This window comes from Lutra lutra, chromosome 8, assembly GCF_902655055.1.
Source record: "Lutra lutra chromosome 8, mLutLut1.2, whole genome shotgun sequence".
NCBI classification, from domain to species: Eukaryota; Metazoa; Chordata; class Mammalia; order Carnivora; family Mustelidae; genus Lutra; species Lutra lutra.
The window spans coordinates 139,478,171-139,492,064 of record NC_062285.1 but is presented as its reverse complement, the minus strand read 5'-3'; the positions used below and the strand labels follow the sequence as shown (position 1 = coordinate 139,492,064).

Below are 13,894 nucleotides of genomic sequence, written 5' to 3'. Positions count from 1 at the left end.
TGAAGGTCAAGGCCACAGGCACTTGCTGTGATCCCACCCAAGCCTCTGGACACGTGTACTTAGCCCCCATGTTCTCTCTCCTCCCAGCGCTCGCAGCCGGTGCACCGTAGCTCGGGCCCTCGGAGGCTCACATTCTCTTCTCCATCTGAGCATACAAGGGGCAGTGGCCGGCCCCGTTCACTGACAGAGCGAGCTTGGAGGAGCCGCTGACGCAGGCCTGCACTTGGGTGTTGTGACCCGTGCACTTGGGGCAGGCGTGCCTGGGGCTGCACGTCCCGGTGACAGGAGTGTTGGAGACTCACTGTGTAGACAGTGTCGCTCCCAGAGAGGGGGCTGAGTGAGCTGCTCTTGTCCCGGATAATCTGTTTGGATAAGCACACTGCCTCCCACAGCAGAGGGACCCCGGTGGGTGGAGGCTGGGGGTACCCCGGTGGGGTTCCTTCCCAGGGTGACACATCCTGAGTGGGAAGAGTAGTGTCTCCACCAGCAAGCTCTGTGGCCCTCTCTCTGCCGGCTGGTCAGAGCTCAGAGACACAGGCCATTGCTGTCCTTGTGATCATTGACCCCACAGGAGTGACCACTGTCCCCATACCTCACTGTGCCCCCCACCTGTGTTCTCGTGTGTAGTGACCCCTCTCCTCCACCCTCACTGTCCCCACATCACCCCTCCTGCTCAGCCCCCAAGTCCTCCCCTGGGGCATTGCTTGCCTGTTGTGCAAGTTTGCTCGCGCAGCCCCTTGGAACGACAGGGATTTTCTTAGCTTCTGTGTTCATGGCTGTTGGACTCCTGCTCTGTCTCAGGGCTCAGGTCACCTAGACTGCGTGCCATCCTGGGCACTGACGCGGGAGGCAGGTTCTCCTCTTGGGGCCTCTGTGATTATGAGCCTGTTGGTGAGTCGGTCCTCATTCCTTCTCCGGACTCTGCCTCGTCTTCTCTCCAGCGGGAAGCCCGGCCTGGCTGTTTCAAGGCTCGCCTAGGGTGTATGGAGTGTGAGGTGCTGGGCTAGCCAAGGAAGGGGTGCCAGAGGGACCCCGGCCCAGCCACTAGACCTCTACAGTGAGGGGACCGAGGCCCCTGCCGGCCAGGATTTACCCCGCAATGGCTCCCAGACTAGGCCTCTTGGCTCAGCCTGTGTTCTTTTCGTTCTGTCATCTCTGCCTTTCCCCCCACCCTGCCAGAGCCCCTGCTTCGTTCCTCATAAAATGTGGGTTGGGGTCTGGTTGGCCTGAAAGGGGCCTTTCTGTTGTGATCTGGTCCTTAAGGCCAGCCATTAGCCACCCCATCCTTCAGAAACCCTTTGGGCCATGGGCCAGGCGGCTGTCGTGCTGCCCCCTGCTGGCGAGATGGCAGACTGCAGGGGCTGGCCTTGGCAGGAGCTGGGTCTTAGGTTTTCCCCACCTCTGTGGGCCTGTAAGTCTGCAAGGTTCTCAGCAGCTTGGGGGCTGAGGCTACGTTCTCTGCTTGAGGTGTGGCTCTGGCAGGGGCGGTACCAGTCCCCTGCCACCCCTCGGCCTCCGTGCCCCTCAGCAGTGAGCAGGACCCAGCGTGGGAATGGAGAGGGAGAGGGAACGGAGGCTCACTTCCCTCTGCAGGCTGCACTCGCGCTGTCCCCGTGCCCGGCCACACCGGGAGGCACAGGTTCTGTTGTCCAGGAGGACGAGACCCCGGAAGGGGAAGCAGCCTGCCCGGGTTCCGCAGCTGGGGCAGTCCTGGAGAGGCTGCGTCACCCAGAGGCTGTGTCCTCTACCATTCTGCTGTGTTCCCTCCTTCCCCTCCGACCTAGTCGCTGTGCCCCGAGCCACCCTGATGGCCTCGTGTCCCTTACCCTTCTGAGTCCATTTGCAACCATTGTGCACCCTTCAAGGTTTGTGCCCACATGGGACGGGGCTCCCCTCTGTCCACGGTGCCCCCCTCCCTGCGCTGATCAGTCCATAGCCTCACTGCCAGTCTGGTCTCCTTGTTGATTCCCGCCAGGCCAGGAGCTCTTTGAGCCCCAGGCCATGAAGTGGGATCCACGGGCCCGGGTTTGTGAGACGGGTGGGCACCCCGGTGAGCAAGGGTGCAGGCAGTGCGGCCACCGCTCCAGGCCGGCACCCAGTACCCAGCGGCTGCTTGCTGGTGCCGGGCGGGACAGGCACCGCGTGGCTGAGGCCTTCCTGTGTCTGGTGCGGAAGCCCCCTTGGGAGACTTAGCCTGAGGAGGGGGGTGAGAATCCATAGTCTCTATAAAGAACGTCTCGAAACAGTGTGGCTACACTGCCTGGCGCGTCCCCCACCCGCCCATGTGACCCTTACCCGGACCAAAGCCCCGAGGAGTGTGGGAGGCGCAGGGCTGTGGTGTGGGGCGGGAGGCTCGTGCGTCAGGATGGAGCACGCTGCCTCTCTCCCCCTCTGCTCTGTCTTGCTTCCACCCGGCCCTGCTTCTGCCTATGGGCCACCTTCCTGACAGGGCCTCGTGCTTGGGGCTTAGCGGCTCCCACACGTCATCCCCCCCTGCCAGCAGCCCCCCCACCCCGTCTTCGTTCCCCCCGGGCTCACACTCTTCCCGGTGACCGTGTATCAGACAGAAATTCATGGAAGCCAAGCAGCTTCCATCCCCCGGGTGAGCAGAGGCCTTTGCCCAATGGTTGGGGCTTCAGAGTATGTGGGAGGTGCGTAGGGAAGGGGGCTGCGAGCTGTTGGCAGGAGAGACTTGCACGCGGCCAGGGGACGTGGGACTTCAGAGGGGGCTCATCTGTGAGACCACCCCCGGGACTGAGAGCTTGCTCCTCCCTTCCCGAGCCACAGCTCCTGGGCAGTGAGAGGGGAACCTTCCGGAAGGCAGGGAGCCAGGCCACCCCACTTGTGCACGCTTGCTCCCCTGAGGCCATGACTCACCTGTTCCCTTGCCTCCACAGTAGGCTATGGCTCCTGGTTCGAGCACGTGCAGGAGTTCTGGGAGCACCGCATGGACTCGAATGTGCTTTTCCTCAAGTATGAAGACATGCACCGGGTGAGTGCGGCAGGCGGCCAGCTGTGCAGGCCGGTGCCCCCGGCCCCACAGCTCCTAGTGCAGGAGCCCTCCCGCCCCTCGGACGCCATGGTGGGCGTGACTGGAGCGCGCAGCTGGACTCTCCGAGACCCCTGGCTTCTGGGCGGGAGGACTTGGAAGTTCCAGGGGTGTACAGAGTCCTCCCGGCCAGGGCCCTGCCCCCAGTACCAGGCCCCAGGCCTGGCCCCAGGGGCGGTCTCTGGGTTGGGCTCACTTACTTCTAGAAGGCTTTTTCCCTCTCTGCTATGTCATCTCTGGAGGGACTTTCTGATGTTTCCCCTTTCTTATAGCAGACGAGAGGCGAGCTTTCCCCAAGTCCCTTCCTTCTCTCACTTCTTGGCCGCACGTGGCTGCGGCTCCCCTCAGAGTTGTCCCCACTCCTGAGCCCACTCTGGCCGGGCTCGCCCCTGCACCCCCAGTGCTCTGTCGGGGCTGCCCACGGCCTCCTGTTGCTCAGTCCGGCGGCCGGTGTCCCAGTCCTCCCACCTGGCCTGGCAGCCTGCTGCCTCCTCCGCCCGGCCCTCAGTGGCCGGCTGGTCCCACGTCCCTGGCTGTTCTCCTTTCGCGGCCCAGCCCGCCTCGGCTCTCCTCCCATCCTAGCCTTGCTCCCTTCCCCGGTGACCCCAGACCAGACGTGGACCTTCTCCAGACTCGCTCTCCACTGACCGCCGCCTGCACCTTGCTCCCGGAGCACGTCTGAACCAAACTAGAGGTTTTCCTTCAAATCCTCTGAAGTTTCTCCGTGTGAGGTGGTGGCAGCCAGCTCCGTCTGGGTCACTCGGGTGAAAGTCGTGAATCCTCCTCAACTTCTGACTTTCTCTCACACCCTGTGTCCATCTTCCCAGTCCTGTGTCCTCTGTTCAGGATATGCCCCTTATCTGACCATCTGTCCCCCATCTCTGGGGTCAAGGTCACCCTCACTTTCGGCCTGGATCCTCGCTGGCATGGACTCGTGGGTGGTGTCCCTGTGTCCCCTCAGGCCTGTGTGCTGTGCAGTGTCTGCTCCAATGGCACCCGCGCCGGTCAGACTGTGCCCAGTGGCCACACGTTGTCCTGGGTGTAGCTTGGGGCCCACACGGCGGCCTGGTACCCGGGCATCTAGCTCCGCGCTGGCCTGCTAGCCGTTCCTTCAGCCTGGCGGGCAGGCTTCTGTTTGCCGCGGCCCCGCCTGGAATGTTCTTCCCCTCCCGTGTCCACGTGGGTCACTCCCTCACTTTCTCCTGGTCTTGGTTCCCGTCAGTGACACTTCCCCGGGTCCCCACTTGAAGTCAGCCCCTCCCAACCCAGCACGTCTCTCTTCCCCTTCATTTTTCTCCACAGCGTTTACCATCCCACCCCATATCTGCTCGTTCGTGTCTGTGTTTCGCTCGCTGTCTTCCCTGCCAGAACAAGGTCCCCTGGGGCGGGGAGTTTTGGTGCTGGTTTATGCTTTTAAGTTAGTGCCTCACGGGTAGCAGGTTCTCGGGAAACATCTGTGGGTCGGACGGCCTTCAAGGTGGAAGCCCTTCCTTGTTAAGCAGCCAGAGGCCTGTGGAGTGAGGGGCTTGTCTGGGCTGGGCTGTTCCAGCTCCTGCCCGCGCCGGGGCCCAGCCACTCCCTACAGTGTGGTGGCTGCAAGTGGGCGGGGAGGATGGCACCAGGCGGACCAGCCCTGTGCCCTGACCGAGGCTGTGGCCCAGGCCTGGCTGTCTCCGTGTCTGGGACAGTCCACATGGTCCAGGCGGTGCAGGTGGCGACAGGGATTGGGAGGGCACTTGGTGACGCTGGGCCAGCTCGGCAGGGCATGGCATGGAATTTGGTCTGGATCACACAGAGACCCGCTAGGAAACGGAAGGAGGGGCGGGCTCTGCATGGAGACGAAGAGCTCGCTTTTGGCCTCATGGAGTTTGAGGAGGACCGTAGGATAGCCAGCAGGGATGCCACGAGCAGGGGGCCACAGGACAAGCTCAACGAGGGGCACAAGTGGTTTGGCCACCCCCCACCCCCGCCACCCTGTGAGTCCCACCTCCCACGCTGACCTGGGGTAGGCCATGTGAATTTGGAGACCTGGTTAGGTACACTGCAAGCAGGAGCCTGGGGAGGGCTCAGGGGCCAGGGCTTGCCCTTGCACAACACATGTGGGATGCCCACGTGTCCCACGGAGGTTGCCATGGGAAGAATGGCCCTGCCACCAGCCCTGCCTGCCTGCCGGACGCGGGGGCGATATCGTCCTGAGGCTCCCGGGCCCCGGCGACCTTCAGATGGCTGCAGCAGAAGGGTGCCTCTGGGGAACCAGCGCCCTGCTCTCCATGGGGCTGACCCGGGTGTTGGGGGTGGACCGCTCACACTGGGACCTGTCTGGGCCTGAGAGCTGGGAGGTGAGATCGCTCCTTCGTCACAGAGGACCGGGAGGCTTCATCCTCAAGCAGGGCCAGGCATGGGCAGGCCAGGCTGTTCGCGGGCACTCAGCAGGCGTCTGTCATTGTAGCACATGCTTGAGGTCAAGCGTACAGATCACCAGTCCACACCTCGATAGACTTTTTACAGGTACGTGTCTGTGTGATTGTCCAGATCGAGATTGAGAACATTGTTTTTTTCTCCGGTGGATGCCTCTGCTTCCCCATGGCAGCTCCTCCTCTGACTTCTGTTGGTTCCGATTAGCTTGGCTTGTTTTGGAACCTCCCAGGAGTGGACGCTGGGTATGTGCGCAGGCGTTTGGCGGCTTGTGCTCTGAGTGGTGTTGTGGTTCCTCTGGGCCTCGTGTGGCGGGTGGTTCTCACGTCCATAGGAAGTTTCACTGCAGCAGGAACATGGCGCCATGTATCTGTTCGGCGTCACTGGCCCTTCCAGGGGTTTCTGTTCGGGGTAGTTGGAGATAAAGTGCCGTGAACGTTCCTGTGTCTTGGTGGACACAAGTTTTCTTTCCCTGGGCGCCTCCCTGGCGTGGGCATCCTGGGACACTGACGGTCTGATGGTCACCCAGACCATGCTCGTTCCCGCCTGTGCCACAGGCCTGGTGTCCGTCTAGTGCGTGCACGCCTGTGGGGGCCGGGAGCCACAGGAGACTCAGCAACGAGCAACTGAAACCATTATTTTAGTCACTAAACCACAGGGAGTGGGCCGCACCCTTTACATACAGCTCGTGGCTAAAACACAGACGGACGCCTGGCCTCGCTGGGTTCGTTCTGGCTGCGCTGGGTTCATTCCTGGCCCTTCATGGTGAGTGTTCATTCTGTGCCTTACTGGGCCCCTCAGCAAAAAGTTCATAGACGGCCTGGTTTCCATCGTAGTCCAAACCATCAGCCCCGCCCGCACTGGTCTCCATCTGGACTCATGCTCCCAGTGCCAGAGGGACCAAATGGCCTTTCCTGTGGTCAAGATCCTAATTTCTAACTGTTTACTCTTTTTTTGGAAACCTCAGTAAGGGTGTAGACACCTTTGATAGAGGTTGAGTGAGTATACATCACATTTTTAGGAGTTCACCTTGTTTACATTTTACCTCAAACAAACAGCCCCCAGTGAACGTCATCGGTCTCCGGGAGCGCAGCCAGGCCTGGCATGTTCTCATCTTGAGGTCGGAGGATAATACTTGGCACCTGTGCTCTTGCCGCCTCGTGCGTCCCCCCAGGGGTTCCCCCATCTCCCCATTTGCTGTGGGCTGTGCACGTGAGCAGGACACATCGAGGCTGCCCAGGTGTGTCCCCCCAGAGGTCCTGCAGTCACTTGTGAGGGGTGCTTGCCAGCCACAGGTGAGGAGTCTTGACTGTGACCACATGGCAGTGCTGGGACTGGACCGGGGAGGTCCCATCTGCTGTCCAGAGCTAGTCTGTGGCTGGGATGCCGCCTGCCCGCATGACTCCGCGTCATCACCGGGAAGCATGCTGGTGGCAAGCAGCTGGGTGTGTGCCGGCAAGTACGCCTCCCTCCCCGGGCTGGAGGTGACACCAGTGGTGTGTGTCCCCGTGAGGGTTCTGTTGGCTGCTCTGGCAGTCTGGGTCCCTCTCCTGTGGTGTCACCTCCAAGTGCCGCTGTCTTTAATTTCTGTTGCTGCTTTTTGCCTTTTAATTAGAGATACTGGGTAGCAAAGCAGGGAGAGGAGCTCTTCCTATTCCTTTTTATTCTAACGTTTCTTGCGCTGCCGATCCCGAGCTCTGCACACGGGCCCTGGAGCCGAGCACCTGTGCCGCTCTCCGGTGGGAGCCCCTGAGCGGGGGACAGCTGTGAAAGTGGGACACCGTGCGCAGTGGTGATTACCGTGGGAATCCCGAGAGGAGCTGATGCTCAATCCAGCTTTCCCAGGACTTTTTCTCTTTTTTTAAGGTTTGCAGAACACTGGGTAAAGAAATTAAATAGATTTCTTTATCGTAGGACTTTTCAGAGGCTTTACTCCGTGAATTGCTTTATAAACCATCAAGGAGGCAGTGGCCTCCAGCGTCTTCCTGATGCAGGGCCTGGACATTGCCAGAGTTGGGAGACGGCCTGGTGACAGGTCAGGGTTCTGGGCACGACATTTGACAATGTGGATCGAGAACATTAGGCACCTTGGTATTTCCCAGGGAAAAGGGTGGTGGGGGCAGGGGCTGTGTGGTGAGCAAGTGTGTGCCCCTCCCTCAATAATGCTCCCTCTATCCAGAAGGGGGCAGTGTCGGGGCCCAGAGATGGCTTTATGTCCCTCTAGTCAGCCGTCACTGAACCCTCACACCAAGCCAGCTCCTCCTGCTGGGTAAGGTGGGCTGGCCCTGGGGCCTCTCTGGGGTCCCCAGGGGCGTCCTTGTTCGCCCAAGTGCCAGCTGGTTACGGCTGATGGCATGGAAGGAAGGGGAAGGAGAGAGAGAGCCGGTGTGGCTCCTGGCACAGCTCTAAAGTGAGTTTTCCTGTCTTGCTGCTGTTTTGAAATGGCCACAGCGATGTGCACAACTCATGTCTGCTCCAGATCCCCCAGAGGACTGGGGGTTCAGTTCCAGCCCTGCCACTGGAGAACGGAGTGCCCCTGGGCAGTTCCTTAACCTGGATTTCTTTCCAATCAAAGCCAGGATCAGGCTTGTCTCAAGGACCGAGTAGGGAAGTATGTGAAGAGCCCCTGGTGAGTGACCAGCCAAGAGCCTTGGGTCAGCAAAGGCACCACCCCTGATGGGCTCCCTGCTCTCTGCTCTTGTGTTCCAGGACCTGGTGACGATGGTGGAGCAGCTGGCCAGATTCCTCGGGGTGTCCTGTGACAAGGCGCAGCTGGAGGCCCTGAGCGAGCACTGCCACCAGCTGGTGGACCAGTGCTGCAACGCCGAGGCCCTGCCTGTGGGCCGGGGTACGTGCCCTGCACCCCCCCAGCCCTCCCAGCCGGGGTCCGTGGTGCCCCACGTCCCTGTTCCCTGCCCTGGGCCTCGTGTCTCTAGAGCTCTTGAGCAATGGGGGGGCCCCTGCTGGCATGGCATTGTGACTTTGCGAGTGGCCTTGGAGATCTCGGGGTGACTGTCGGGATGTGGGCTCTGTGTGCAAAACAGTGCAAGCAGGTGCCTTTCCCGATGGCCCCACAGAGCAGATCCCGGGGTGGGTTCGGGCTGTGAGAAGTGGGAGCCCGAGGCTGGCAGCCTGCAGCGGCTGCAAGGAGCTCCCCCGCGAGGAGCAGGGGCGCCTCCCCCTTTGTGGGGCTCCGTCGGCTCCTCTCCGTCCGCACCGTGGGCCCCAGCACCACGTGAACACGGTGGGGAGACTGGTGCTCACTTCTGGCGCAGCAATTGCCTCCTGGGCGTGAAATGGGTGAGGCGGAGGACGCGGTCCAGGCAGGAGCCCTCCGCACGTTTGCCTGGGTTGCTGCCTGTTCTCGAGGTTTGCGATGTTGAAACTGCTTGCTGGGGGAGACCTCGGCGTTAGAGTGCCCTGACCCCGTGGTGGGGGCGATTGCCCCAGGAGCCACCGTCTTGGCAAGTACGAATTGCCTGTGGCACTTGGTGTTATGCACCTGCCGTGGGTTCCCAGCTGGGCGAGCTGGGACCTTCCTCAGGTGACAGCGTCCGGAGGTGCTGCCAGAGCCCGCAGCGCGTCTCAGAGGCGCGGCTCCATCCAGGCTGGTGCCGGCCCATGGCAGCATCCTGGGGAGGGCCTTGGGCGGGCCTTTGGGCTCCCCGAGATCCCGCTCTTCCTCTAGAAAGGGGCGGTGCTGAAGGTCAGGTGGAGGGCACCTTCCTGCGAAGGCAGAGCCGGCGGCTGGAACCACAGCACCCTGCAGACATTTCCTGGCTGCGTCTTCACAAATATTTATTATTTAAAATTTATTTGCTCTTTTTTCGTTTCACTTTTGCTGTGTTTTGTTATCCTTGGATGTGACCTTCTCCAAAATACCCCTTTTGGTTCATTTGCGTGGTAAAGAAGTGTGGAGAACATACTGCGCACCCATATGCTCCTTCTGATGTGTTTGCTTTATCATTGTTTACCTTGGTTTTGCTTTATTTCAGTTCTTTGATTTTGTTTTCTTTTAGCACATTGCCTCTTTGCTCAGAAGACCTCCTTGCGTTGGTGAGAACGCAGGGCTATGTAGCCAGCCGCATTGCTTAACTTTGATTCATGTCACAGCATAAATTGCACTGTCTTGATTCCAAACCCTAAACCAGGTGGGTGACTCCTTTGATGAGCTCTCAGCTGCCTCGGCTGAGAAAAATAATCATGGAAAAATATATTTATAGTGTGGTTGGTCTAGAAGCTTCTAGTTTTGTCCCTGAGATGTCAGTAGAGGGTACCAGGAACACTTTCTCATTTCCCCCTGCCCCAGATATGGATGTATAATGTCTCATTACTGGAGAGAAAAATCCTGTCCCATCAGGTCTAGTAGCTCAGCATCTGCAGGGTTGCATTTTCTCCTTCCTGAGGTCCCGCCAGGACGAGGACTTCTGTTAATAGTGGAGCTAATAACGGATATTGGCTGGAGACAGTCGCAGCTCTGATCTCAGAGATGCTGATGCGGGAAGGAATTCAAAACAAGCATTTCGGTCCTCTAAGGGTGTTCCTTAAAAGCATGGGGACAGTGCTCTGGCGACAGTCCTCATGGCACCTGGAGCTGGGGGTTCAGAACCCCCACACCTGCCATCTTCCCGGGCACTGCTCGTGTCTGAGCAGACCATCCGAAGGTTCTGTAGTTACCGAGCAAAGTGGGTTTGGTGGCCTTGGGCATTTTGAGCTCTCTCTTTCTCCCCTAAGTCTTCATAAACGAGCAGCTAGCCCGTGCCTGCCTGATAGTCCGCAGGGCCCGTGCTCCTGCACATCTGCCCAGAAAAGTTCTCTGTTCTGACTGAGCCTCCCTGAGCTGGAGCAGAACAGAGTGGCTGGGCATCGCCCCCAACTTACTTCCGTGGGGCTCGAGTCTGCCAGCCACACGTCTGGCATCTAGTTGCAAAAGCTCATTTACACTGTGTCTCTTCTGTTCCCTTTAAATTCCTCCCCAAGGTTGCTTCTCGAAATCTTTACTCTTGACTTTGTCAGGAGGCTTCCTACTCACCATAAAAGGTTCTGCCTTTTTGGATGGTTTTTTCCTCTTTGCCAATTCTCCAGAAGCAGATGCCACCTTGGTGGAGCTGTTGAGTCGTAAGTGAGTAGTGATACCCCAGAGAAGCCAAATGCACATGGTGCCCCGAGTGGTAGAGCCGTTGCACAGACACCATCCGTCCCCCGGGGCATGCTCCCAGCTGCTGGGGATGCGCCAGTGGCCGGGGGCCAAGGCCCTGCTCTCGAGCCTCAGCGGGGGAGGGACACCCAAATGGCCAGACTCAGGGAGATGGGCTCCGCTCGTCTGTAGTTCAGGTGGCCTGTCCTACCCTTGTAGGCCAAGTTCGGAGGGGTCCAGGGATAGATCTGGAACCTTCCAGAACCTTTTCCAAGGCTCCCTTTGGTCCGGGATCTGGCCTGACAGCAAGTGAGTTCAGCACATTCTACTCTCGTTTGTGTTTCAGGAAGAGTCGGGCTCTGGAAGGACATCTTCACCGTCTCCATGAACGAGAAGTTTGACTTGGTGTATAAACAGAAGATGGGGAAGTGTGGCCTCGCGTTTGACTTCTGTTTGTAATAACAGCGACAGCAGACTTGCATGCCCACAGTACCCAGACCCTCCACTAGCTAAAAGTCCCGTACGCACTCATTTGTTCCTTGCTGGACGAACTCCGGGAGCGGTGTGAGGCCCGGGGGAGGGAGGGAAGCAGCGGAGACGCTGGAGGAAGAGGGGGCCTTGCTTCTGACCAGAGCAGCTGTCTCGCCTTGGGGATGTGAAGGCTCTGTCTGATTACACACATTATAAAGATTGCAGTTTCGGTGGCCTGTATCATAAGTATAAAGTCTGTAACATATGCAGCTAGAATGTCTACCTTTTACAACCCCACATTATTTATTGTATTTTATAGAGCTTTTCACTGGAAATTTAAATAAATGTCAGTAAACCAAATACAAGTTCATTTCCAAGGGGACTCAGGAGCGAGCCACACCCGGATGGTAGAAAGATCTCAGGGCTGACTCTTTATTTTTGTAGTTTTGTTCTGTAAGGCACAGACGTTCTGTTCTCACCTGGCTCGGGAGGAAGGTGAAGACACAGGATGAGTTGGGTGTGGGGGTGGGGAGGGACTTGATTCGTTTTGATGAGTTCAGTTCTTTGTAACCTTCCTAAACAAAGCAGAGACTGTCCGGTAGGCACTTGCAGAAAGGTTGTCCCTCTCTGCTGGAGACTCCCAGCGGGTGGCCTCAGAGGCCCAATCCACGAGAACTGTTGGAACATTCCTTGAGGGAACCTGCCCAGGGAGGCTGGCAGATGGGGTCTAACGCATGACTTGAGAACCTGCCCCAGAGCCTGAGCGTGGGCAGAGCCCGAGTTCCCGTCCCACTAACTCTTGTTCCCTGCTCCAGGGTCCTGTTTACGCGGGTGAGCAGGTGCTTGACAGCAGACTCCCCCAACTTTTATCATTTGGTTCGTTCCGTCTGTACCTGAGGCTCTCGGCCATGGGAGAACCACTTTGCAGGTTTAACGCCCTCTTTCACTCAGACTGGTTGGCCATCTTGCCTTTGTACCTCAGTTTACTTGCGGGAGCAGAGGTGGTGTCTTCACCGCCCCACCACTTGCTTCCCCATCTGACCCACATTTGGCGGGAGAAGCATTGAGACTCGGCCAGGTAGCAGCAGCGCCGGCGGCCAGGCTGTCTGTGTGTCACTGCTGCGGTGGGACTGGGGTCGGCTGGATACACACCTGGCCAGGAAGTGCCCAAGGTAGGGGCTGGAGGGTCGCTGCTGTGTGAGGGTCTCTGGGCCGTTGTCGCTGTCTCGGAAATGGAGCAGACACGTGCCTGTGTCTTGTTTGTGAAGGAGCAGCTTGAACAGGGCAGGTGGTATGCGGCATAGTGTGTGGTGGGCTTGGAGGCACCTTTTCTGTGTATCTGTGAGGGAGGCTGCTTTCTGTGAAATTTCTTTTCTATTTTTCTATTTTCAGTACTGTATGGATATTACTGAGCACCACACATGGTAACGTCTGTGCTTGCTTGCATCTTTAATAAAGACACAACCCATGCCTTGTGTTGCGCGTGTGCTAATGGGTGGAGACGGGCAGCGTTTTGGGGCAGCGCGACTGGGGGCCCTGTTGACGCCAGGTCCTTGGGGCTGACCATGGGGGGCTGGGGGCAAAGACCCACATTGGTCTGGCCCTTTCACTCTGATCTGAACGTTCCGAGCGGTGACTCCCCTCATTTATTTGTCCGTTCACCATTGCTGTTTCTTAGAAGCTGAAGGGAGGGTTGGGGGAAAAGGAGATCGGGGTGGAGGGGGTCCCCCCAGGAGCGTCCCATGTTTAATGCAGCTCACAGCTGCATATGTGGGGACCCGCCCAGCTGATTGCACTTGGCCACTTTGAATTCCAGAGCTTGCTTTCCCGATTCCTAGCGGCAGGAAAATCCAGGACTTCATATTACCTGACAAAGCTCGGGCTTTCTGGAAAGCACGTTTATTTTCAAACGGGCCAGTTCCTTCAGGTCTTGGGTGGAACCCCAGAACTACTGTTGGTCTCCACAATTCCCCTAGACCCCAAGTTAGTGCATGGAGGGTCTGGTCTGCTGCCCCAGAGGGGCTGCTCCCAGGCCACTTAAAAACCACCTGAAATCAAACAGGAACTGAGGGGGGCACCTGGGTGGCTCAGTGGGTTAAAGCCTCTGCCTTCGGCTCAGGTCATGATCCCAGGACCCTGCATCGGGCTCTCTGCTCAGCGGGGAGCCTGCTTCCTCCTCTCTTGGCCTGCCTCTCTGCCTGCTTGTGGTCTCTCTGTCAAATTAATAAGATCTTAAAAAAAAAAAACAAGCAGGAAATTGAGGGCCAAGTCCGTGAACCCAGAGGCAGGTGGAGCCATGGGTCTCGCGCTCACTCGGCTGGGGTCCGCAGCCCTGCGCCCTTGCTGTGTCACTTCCTTTACTGGACCCATTTTATCCAGGAAGCACTTGAGCGCCCATGAGGCCCTGGAGCCGCTGGGGTCCCACAGGGAGCATAGAAGGGCCCGACCCCCAGGGAAACCAAGTCCAAGGGAGGCTGGCCCCGCCCTGGCTTGGAGCCCTGGGGAGGGGGGTGCGCAGGAGTGGGCGGGGAGGGCAGGGACTGCTGAACACTGGGCTGTGGGAGGGGGCTGGCGTGGCAGGAGCCCCATTTTGGAGGGGTAGCCAGGAGCTGGCCCCCTGAGGGCCTTACAGGGCCTGGGAGTTTGGATTTTGGAGCAAGAGCTAGGAAGCCACAGAAGGGTTTGCTCAAAGGAGCGCTGCCCAGTTTGCATTTTTGCAAGCACCCTGACTGAATGGGTAGCAGGACCTTTATCCTGGCTGAGTGACTCGGTCCCCAAAATGAAGGGGGGTGGGGGGTGGGGGGCGGGGCTGTATTAGATCA

The 13,894-nt window shown here is 58.8% G+C and overlaps 1 protein-coding gene across 3 annotated transcripts in view; it reads left to right on the top strand.

Annotated features, from left to right (window-relative positions):
* SULT4A1 (sulfotransferase family 4A member 1) overlaps nucleotides 1–12,543 on the top strand; it is a 32,598-nt gene extending 20,055 nt beyond the window's left edge. Inside the window, exons 5-8 of one of the 3 annotated variants that reach the window (XR_007129576.1) lie at nucleotides 2,898–2,992; nucleotides 8,174–8,312; nucleotides 9,484–9,615; nucleotides 10,948–11,083. Coding sequence is in view for 1 of the 3 variants with exons in the window: in XM_047742632.1 (XP_047598588.1) it covers nucleotides 2,898–2,992; nucleotides 8,174–8,312; nucleotides 10,948–11,060 (347 nt within the window). In the remaining 2 variants the exon portion in view is untranslated. Of the gene's footprint in view, nucleotides 1–2,897; nucleotides 2,993–8,173; nucleotides 8,350–9,483; nucleotides 9,616–10,947 lie in introns of all 3 variants that reach the window. The other 2 variants (XR_007129575.1, XM_047742632.1) reach the window with 2 other exon arrangements.
* The last annotated feature ends 1,351 nt before the right edge of the window (nucleotides 12,544–13,894 follow it).